This window comes from Pseudoliparis swirei, chromosome 12 (assembly GCF_029220125.1).
Source record: "Pseudoliparis swirei isolate HS2019 ecotype Mariana Trench chromosome 12, NWPU_hadal_v1, whole genome shotgun sequence".
Lineage (NCBI taxonomy): Eukaryota > Metazoa > Chordata > Actinopteri > Perciformes > Liparidae > Pseudoliparis > Pseudoliparis swirei.
In genome coordinates, this window is record NC_079399.1 from 3,616,745 (window position 1) to 3,627,029 (window position 10,285).

At 44.1% G+C, this 10,285-nt stretch overlaps 1 protein-coding gene across 1 annotated transcript; it reads right to left on the reverse strand.

Annotated features, from left to right (window-relative positions):
• Positions 1-557: 557 nt before the first annotated feature.
• Positions 558-10,112, reverse strand: fkbp1b (FKBP prolyl isomerase 1B). The gene is made up of 4 exons (XM_056428121.1): positions 9,888-10,112; positions 9,412-9,459; positions 2,875-2,987; positions 558-1,587 (listed from the first exon to the last, which is right to left on the reverse strand). The coding sequence occupies exons 1-4, from the start codon at positions 9,922-9,924 to the stop codon at positions 1,459-1,461; spliced, it is 327 nt and encodes a 108-aa protein (XP_056284096.1). The 5' UTR covers positions 9,925-10,112; the 3' UTR covers positions 558-1,458.
• Between the last annotated feature and the right edge of the window lie 173 nt (positions 10,113-10,285).

Here is a 10,285-nt window from a genome sequence, read left to right on the forward strand (position 1 = left end):
TGTCACAAAATAGATAAATGAAGAAATACGTGTGGACACATAAATAGAGACATAAATAAATGAAGAAATACAGAAATGTAGAAATACATTTATTTAATGATGTCCTGTTGAGTTATAACTTATATTTATTAATTTCTGTATTTATTTATACATTTATTCTTGTATTTATTTATTTATTTAAACATTTATTTAAGCATTTATTTATTTATTCCTATATTTATTCATGCATTTATTTATTTATTTATACTTAGGTCATTTTAAGTCCTCCATACACTGGTGCCAGTAATGTTATTTCAAATGACGTACATGTGTTATTTTAAATGACGTAATCGTGGTTAAGTCTGTTTATTGCATTTACTTCGCAGGACGGATTCTAGTCACATATATACTTCATTATTAATGCAATGAATAGACTGCGCTGGTGTGGATATATAACCTGCCACTAGGGGGCGATGTTGCAGCAGAAGCACGTGTCCAAAATGCTGCCAAAATACTGTAACTTTTTTTCTAGTACCACTTCTTCCCTTCCTCTCAAATCACACACACGGGACACAGACTCCTCAACATAAAACATGCCATTTTTATTCAAGAGTCGGTCAATCCACTGTACAGTTCAGTACAGGATTGGGTTGTATTGTACAGGGTACACTTGCAGTGAATGTTTATGGAGGGATATAAAATATATATACTACACGTAGCGACGTCATTCAGAGCATTCAGCAGGTCAAACCTTTATCAAAGTGGCAATGCAGACAGTGGTATATAATGCCCGGTTAAGACTCGGAGCAGAAGTAGTCAGAATGTACCTTTCCTCTGCTGCTGAAACTGTTAAGGCAGTAGATGTTTTGGATTGCAATGAAGTACGGCTTTTCATCAGATGACCGATTTTTTTTTCTCCCTCGTGGTTCCACAAAATGAAATTAAACTTCAAATGAAAGTAAACTAAATATAGGATTCATACACATTTTGATCAATGGATTTCCAGGACTCTTCCGTGACTTTTAACCAAATGTCCATGACGAAACTGAAATCTCGGTATAAACATGAAAATGTTGCGTATCGAGAGCGTACGCCGGCTTATATTTTGAGCGTCTTTCTTTCAAAAACATATTAATTATTTCAAACTCGGCGTAAATGAACATGTGATTACAACACATTTCCATGACTTTTCCAAAACTTTTATGATTTAAGTTTGTTCCATGACTTTTCCAGGCCTGGAAATGACCATTTTAAAATTCCATGACTTTTCCAGGTTTTCCATGACCTTACGAACCCCGTAAATAGCATCTCTAACAATCGAGGAAACCGAACGTCGGCGTGCGTGTAAACAGTCTTGCGTGGCGTGAAATATTTCCGTGCAGGATCTATTGTGAAAAGATGGCGACGAAGCAGCAGCGGGTCAACACAGCGGGGCGGAGCGCTCCCTGTGCGGCCTCAATCGGGCCTCACCCGCGGGAGTCACTCCAGCTTGAGCAGTTCCACGTCGAATATGAGGGTGGCGTTGGGGGGGATGACCCCGGGGTGGCCCGTCGCGCCGTAAGCCATATCTGGCGTGCAGGTGATCTTCGCCCTCTGGCCCAGGCTCATCTGAGAGCGGAAACAATGCAAACACGACTGAGAATACAGCCGATGTTTCATTAAAGTTCAACACATTTGCTTGGGAAAAGAAACGCAACCATCGTCATCATCGTTGTTGGAGCTGTTTATTACCGTCGCATTGAAAATGCGGAAGGTTATGTTTTAATCGGCGTGTATTTATTTATTTATTTGTATGCGTGTTATTCGCATAACTCAAAAAGTATTAAACCGAATTGCATGAAATTTGGTGGGATGATTGGTTATTATCCGGGGACCATTTGATTAGATTTTGGGATCGATCGGGTCAAAGGTCAAGGTCAAGGTCACGAAAAGGTCAAAATCTTCTTTTTATCCAATTGACATGCAACTAATGCCAAAATGTTCATAATTCAATGCCCAATCTTGTGATATGCGAAGGTATGCTCTACCGAGTGCCCATTCTAGTTTTGACATTTTTATTTAGTTTTTTTGTAGAGTAATACTGATTATTTATCGCTTATTTAGGTTATATTTTGATATGTTAGAGTTGTCTCCTATGATAGTTGTAGTTTAGTTTAATACATTATGATTGTTGTTTAAATATATTTAGTTTTAGGTTCACTGATTGGGTAACACTGGGCACCTGTGGTTATATGTCGTGGGTAGGCACAGGACCGGCATGCACCGGGGTGGCCGATGGTTTAACCAGCACAGAGAGGCAGTGTCAGCATTTTGTTTGTTCTTTTTGTTTGTTTAGGAAAGAAATCATCAGAATAATAACACACAGGAATTGACATTACTTTCTTTTTGGCTGCCTCAACTCCGAAACCCCCACGGTGCGTCAGTGGCAATTTGATTTATAGTTTTATTTGATTTCTAAAGACAAATGGCCACTTCGATCGTCTTTATTAAAAAACAAATGTCCACCTGGAAATGCAACTTCAAGCTGTTTTTTGTCTTCTTCTTGTGCAGATGGCATTTAAACCCAGACGCATGAAAAATATGGAAACAATAATATTCAGAAAAGGATGATTTTGGTCGTTTCTGACATTAAAGTGAAATTCCAACGCAGAAAGTGTGGAGTTTTATATGAAGTACTTCCCTTCAGCACTTTAATGTACACACCCAGAACAATAGTCAAAACCATTAAAAGACTTTGCACCTTATTACTGTAATATTACAGAGAAACACACCTCAGAACACATTAATAACTGGTTGGTATGACCCCTTTAAAATCACCAATATGATGAATACATGTCCTTCTACATTTAAATGGTGTCGTGTAGCACAGCAATGCAGACGCAGCTTCTCTCCTACCTGTGCGACTCCCTCCTCCCAGCCCTTGATGACCTCGCTCCGTCCAATCTTGAACTTAAAAGGTTTGTTCCGGTCCCTTGAGGAGTCGAACTTCTTCCCGTTCTGCAGCATACCTAATGCAAAAGAAAAGAGGAAAATTACTTTGGCGAAAGTTCCCGCGACGTGAGGTCAATTAAAAGACAGAGCCCCGCGCGTATCGACGTGGCTGTTCTCAAACATCTGCGTCGTGAAGTGCTCTGATGACCGAGACTGTGCAGAAAAGCCCCTAATGCATTCTGGGCTTTTATCACAGCAGGACGCCGGATCAATGCACGCCCTTTTCCTCCGCTGCTAATGTTTCGGGAAAGAGGCAATTTAAGATAAAAAAGGGAATAAAGTCCATCTGGCTCCAGTCTGAGGATTTATTCTGGCGGGTGTGTGTGTGTGTGTGTGTGGGTGGGGGGGTGGGGGGGTTATAAAGCATCTTGGGTCTGTTTCAATTACGCAAATGAACAAAGGGAATGTGAATCAGGAAGCATTGGCCTGGTTTAGTGGATTATTTTTAAAGTTAACTAGGCCACTGGCCTGTATGGAGACCACAGGGAGGTAATAACAGGCGGAGCGGTTCCTTCAGATAATAACACCGGGGGGGGGGGGGGGGCAATTTATCCAGTCTCCATTGAGGGAATCAGAGCTGCCATTGGAAGCAGCAGTTGGCCAATCTGATGCCGTTATTTAAATAAATAACAAATCTCTGTTTTGATTTATTCATTTTATTATCTGAGGAGAGCAAAGTTCAAGGAGAGCTGAATCAGTCACTTCTTTTAAATCACTTCTTAAAACCCATTTTTATACACAGCTTTGAAGTGACGTCGTCTGTGATGGGTAAAATGTTTCAAATTATGTGTTTCCACAACATATATACATAGGGTGTATTAAACTTTTACATTGTGTTATATTAGGCTTAAATGACATCTACAAAGATGATTGAGAGGGCGCACGCACACACACACACACACACACACACACACACACACACACAGCTCTCTCCCTCAGACGAGGGTCAACAGCGCCAGGCAGAGATAGACCCAGCGGCCTTGTGCTGCTCCAGTCTGAACCGGTAGAGAGGAGACTGAGAGAGGACCAGGAGGCTCAGACACAACAACGATAAGAGAGACGAGGGGGAGACGTCAGCAAGAAACCTCACATTCCTTAAAGTAACCGGCTTGGACTGGGACAGAGGTCACACAGAGGTCACACTGAGGTCACTCTGAGGTCACACTGAGGTCACTCTGAGGTCACACTGAGGTCACACTGAGGTCACACAGAGGGACGAGAACTAATATGTCATGAGGGAGTGGACGGAGGCAGCACCGGCATTGAGGCTGATGTATAAATAATATGTCAATGTGTTTGTTCGGGGCTTGGGAAAGACGGATGTGGAGGAGGTCGTTGTCTTTAATACCCAGACCAGGTTTATTTGTGAAACTGTTGGTTACAAATAAATCTACGTGAATTGAACTGTGATCCAAACTCTCTGTGTCCTGTGGGTGATTCCTGAGGTCCAGAGGGTGAGTCTCCTGTGTGTGTGTGTGTGTGTGTGTGTGTGTGTGTGAGTCTCCTGTGGCATCTCACCAGCAGTCAGATAGGAGAGAGATACAAGTTTAAAAGCATCAGGTCAAGAGATGAGTCAGAATGGACCAAAAAGGAAGAAATCCAGCCACAACACGTCCTTTCAAGCCGTTCTTTGGTTCCCCTAATTGAGATGCTCTGTTGTTTTTTTATTTTATATTTTTATTTTACTATTCTATTTGTTTTGCCTTGATTTTCTGCAGAGCACTTTGCGAACTCTGTTTCTAAAGGTGCTGTATCTATAAAGTTATTATTATTATTATTATGGGCGATATATCAATATTATATGGATATTGTGATATTGATATTGTGCAGGACAGATATCGCTTTAGTGTTTGGATAACAACATAAAATGTGTGTTTTAAAGTCATCATCACTGCAGTGATGTCATTTCCTGAATTCAGCAGACTGTTGGATTTCTTTCATTATCTTCCTTTAACAACGTAGTCATTACATCCACATTACGGAGGCTTATTTATCCCAAATATCATTGTGTAAATGACAATAATAAAGCCCCAGTGGGTCAAGTATTTGGTAAAAAAACCACAATAATAAACCAAAAATAAGGAGCAGAAATTCTTCTCGTTTGTTACTTCCTCCGCATAAAGAGATTAATAATAAAAGAGTTTAGCCTCATCGATATCCTACAATACACCTGGTCGTCTGGGAGAAACACACAGTTATGTCATACATTTAATAAGAAGTCAGTAATGCACAATGCATGCTGGGAAATGATGGAATTGCTTTTCAATTGAGTGTCAAAATGCACGACAGTACGCTATATTTATGATTTTGATGACATCTGATTCACTGTTTCACCCTCATAGCCCACTCCTAATATGAAGAAACATCCACGATCATCCGCCTGTTGATTATCTTTCTCTTGTCATGGTTAAAGTGTGCGTGTAAAGTTGTGTGCTCACAGAAGTCGTGCACGACAGTACTGTACTGGCCCCCCCCCCCCCCATTTCCAAGTATCCCCGCGGCCCCGAGGTCGGAGGGCCGGGCCGAGGAGTCATCGAGTGCACCCGGGGCATCCGAGTGCAGCGGCGAGGCCCGACCAGCTCGCCGCTTCAGTCACCGGCGAAGTCTCGCGGCCGCGCCGGGGAACCTTCATGATGGTCCCAACAACAAACGAAGCAGCTGATCACCTGTCAGCAGGCTGGTGATCGGCTGCAGGGACACACCGGCAACCGGCTGGAACCAGTTTGGGAGAGAGGGAGACGACGGGGGAGAAAACACCAGATATACAGCAGAGGACCCCCCCCTCCCTGGTATGCAACGTTCTGAGCTACTTTCAGCTCTGGCTGCAGGATATATATAAAGACGGCGTGACAGGTGCACGTTGCAGGAGAAGCAAAACAACAACAAAACGGCAGAAAATACTCTGACGCCCTGTTAGAGCACTCTTTGGACAGCTAAGCATGGGGGGGACGGGGGGGTCTCTGCAATAACATAAAGCCCGGCCCGGCCCTTCCTGAGCCCGACTCCCACGCTCTCTCCTCATAAAAAAAAAGGTTTTCTCTTTGGATCTGCACCAAAAAAAGAAAAGAGATCGGTGGCGCTCACAGGGGTGGGGTTATTTTTACTCAGTTGACTGTATCCTGTCTCCCGCCCCTCCCCCCTCCCCCTCCCCCCCTGTCTAGGACGGGTGCCAGCGCCCGAGTGTGGATGAACCGGGCTGCGTGTAAAGCCATCTGTCTGCGGACCTCAAGGTGTCGCGTGTGATGTGCTATTAGCAGCTTCTTCAGCTTAGAAAAACCAAATGGCTAATTAGCCTGAAAGTTATTGGGTCACCAGATAATCCAACCGCTTTGAAGAAGGGCCCCGGGCCGGTTCCACCGGGTACCATGAGCTCTCGGGGGTTCTTTGTGAGGCTAAAGGGTGCCGATAAGAACTGCTGTTGGAAGAAAGGGTTGCAGAACCCCCCCCACCCCAAACACACACACACACACAGCAGGAGCCATGAGGGCTCAGCTGCAGCACGTTTCGCCCCGGAGCTCAAACATGGTCAGGAAAGATGTCCACATTTAGGCATGACCTCATGTGCAGGAGGCCGACGAGGCCGCTGAGCCCCACAGGCCGCTGCCCTTGTCCTTCATACGGCCCGATGCTGGGGCTGCTTCCACGTGTGTGTGTGTGTGTGTGTGTGTTTAAAATCACAAAGGCGGGTAGCAAGCGTGAGAGGCTCCTCATTTGTTTCTGGATAGCTGGCCGTACGACCAACTACAGTTTCTAAAAACACAATTTTTTAAGCTGTGTTTGTCCAAACTCTACGCACACAAACATACACACAACCTCACACAAACATACACACAACCTCTCACAAACATACACACAACCTCTCACAAACATACACACAACCTCTCACAAACATACACACAACCTCTCACAAACATACACACAACATCACACAAACATACACACAACCTCTCACAAACATACACACAACCTCTCACAAACATACACACAACCTCTCACAAACATACACAACCTCTCACAAACATACACACAACATCACACAAACATACACACAACCTCTCACAAACATACACACAACCTCTCACAAACATACACACAACCTCTCACAAACATACACACAACCTCTCACAAACATACACACAACCTCTCACAAACATACACACAACCTCTCTAACATCTTGCTAAAGAAAACACTGAATTCAAAACCATATGAACTCTTTTAACTCGTTTTTTTGTGTCTTGACCAGGCGGCAACTGAAGTCTATGCTTCATGTGTTGAAGCTGCATTCTCTCTCCTGACCACCAGGGGGCGACTCCTCTGGTTGCATAGAAGTCTATGCTTCATGTGTTGAAGCTGCATTCTCTATCCTGACCACCAGGGGGCGACTCCTCTGGTTGCATAGAAGTCTATGCTTCATGTGTTAAAGCTGCATTCTCTCTCCTGACCACCAGGGGGCGACTCCTCTGGTTGCATAGAAGTCTATGCTTCATGTGTTGAAGCTGCATTCTCTATCCTGACCACCAGGGGGCGACTCCTCTGGTTGCATAGAAGTCTATGCTTCATGTGTTAAAGCTGCATTCTCTCTCCTGACCACCAGGGGGCGACTCCTCTGGTTGCATGGAAGTCTATGCTTCATGTGTTAAAGCTGCATTCTCTCTCCTGACCACCAGGGGGCGACTCCTCTGGTTGCATAGAAGTCTATGCTTCATGTGTTGAAGCTGCATTCTCTCTCCTGACCACCAGGGGGCGACTCCTCTGGTTGCATAGAAGTCTATGCTTCATGTGTTAAAGCTGCATTCTCTCTCCTGACCACCAGGGGGCGACTCCTCTGGTTGCATAGAAGTCTATGCTTTATGTGTTAAAGCTGCATTCTCTATCCTGACCACCAGGGGGCGACTCCTCTGGTTGCATAGAAGTCTATGCTTTATGTGTTAAAGCTGCATTCTCTATCCTGACCACCAGGGGGCGACTCCTCTGGTTGCATAGAAGTCTATGCTTCATGTGTTAAAGCTGCATTCTCTCTCCTGACCACCAGGGGGCTCCTCTAGTTGTATAGAGTCATGTGTTAAAGCTGCATTCTCTCTCCTGACCACCAGGGGGCTCCTCTAGTTGTATAGAAGTCTATATAGTGACTCTACTTCCCTCAGTAAACATAGTAAACATGACTTTATGTCTCAGTCTCTCGTTCCAAGTCTTCTTCTCTACAGCGTGACGTTTATTTTTTGCTCGTTGAATACAAAACAACGTCTTCTCGTCATCGTCGTGTGACGAGCGACTCGCTTACAGGTGCATACATGCCTCACTGTGAGGTGCATACACTACTTATTATAATACAAACGCTCTAATCTTCTCCAACAAGACCACATTCTTCTGCTAATCTCTTTGCGTTCAACACTAAAGCATTAAACACACACATTACACACACACACACACACACACACACGTACAGTTCTTTCTTTTAAATACCGACACGATCGGACCCAAAGGAGAACAACTTTTTCCCAACAATACAACATTTGTTGACCGTCATCACAAGTAAAAAAAAAAGTGGGAAATCCTTCTGTTAAAACTGAGATACTATGAGAGAGAAAGTGAAGCCAAATAACCAGATAACAACAACAACAACGCACACCCATTTTAAAGTGACAGGCGGGATCAGGAGGGAAATGAACACACACACACACACACACACACACACACACACACACACACAGAGTAAAACACAACATTTCTCACACACTGTCAAAACACAGTTTACCACAGAGCTGATGCCGGGGGAGCTTTTATAGCCGTGTAATAACCGATACCCAGACAGACTGAAGCGGGTCGTGTTTACTTTCCGTCTGACCCAGTTGTCTGGGTCGCCGACCCCGGGCCAGACAATAACCCCATTTCTTTTCTTTTCACCCAAAACGTCTCAACTGCCCCGCCTCAAATAATTGGCCAATCTGACAGCAGACAAAAAACAGGGGAGGGGGGAAGAGAGTACGTGCGTGTGTGTGTGTGTGTGTGTGTGTGTCTGTGCACATGTATATTCTATACGTGCAAGTTGCAACAGTCTCTAAAATGGCATTGTCACCGTGAGACACCCAAATTCCTCTCAACAAAACAAAAGGCGGAGGGAAAAAAAAAGAAGAGATATTTTCTGGGTGGGGTGGCTGCTGCACCCTGTATCCTATCTATGAACACTTTAGACAACACACACACACACACACACACACAGGTGCATACATGTCTTGCAGACTGTGCACACTTTAGAGAGAGCTGGGCTGCACACTGAGCCGTGCAGCTCTCCAGGCAACTAACATTAAATGTAATAAAACATTTAAAAAATAGGAAAAACATGCAAACAGAACCAATTTCCTCTCTCAAAAAGGAGGAAATGAAGAAGAAGAAAAATCTTGATTCCAACATTGCCGAAAGAAAAGCAAGGGGTCCGTTACCTATGTAATGCACAACACATGCCTGGCCCTTCTTTGGAAATGTTCTTCCTGTTGAGAAGAGAGAGAGAGAGAGAGAGAGAGAGAGAGAGAGAGAGAGAGAGAGAGAGAGAATTAGTGTTATTGTGTCATCTCACACTGTAACTTCTTGCAGGTGAACAATGGCAGATATGTTAAAGATAATGCATGTGAGGCTCGTGCACATGTTGGGAAACTTGGAGCCTTCTTATTTCTCTTCCAGGGCAAGGGGCTATCTATATATGAGTAACATCACACATGTATCAGTAACACCAAGGGTCTATAATATTAACGTTATAACTGCTGCCTGTCTAACGGCTAAAATACACGTTATATATTTATCTAAATGATGTAGATATTTGACCATATTTGGAGCCCCCCACCTACACGACCCGCCCTACCCAACACGTCCAGCAACCCACCCCCGCATTAACACACACAAGCGGATACCATCCACTCACCATCACCGGGGGATATCGTCTCGACTTCCACGCCCATGGTGGTGCTGCGGTGCTTCAATAATTAGCTCCGGAAAATACACAAAAAAATAGGCTTGAAAAAAAATTACAAATAATAAAGCAATACAAAAAGAAGTCAATGTCGTCCGTGAAGCAGCTCGAGTTGCGCGGCTGTGTGATCGGTGGGAACCACGAAATCGACCGACCACCGCCTCTGACGAGATGAACCATCTAACGCGAGGCAGTAGCGCGAGACGTCGTCGATATCCTCAACTGCCGCTTTGCGTCACACGTCAACCGTCCTCTCGCGTAATTTAATTTAATTACATTTGACATTTTTTTCATTTTGGGGTGAGCTGACGTTATGTTATTTATTAGAGTAAACATTTATTGTGTCCGCT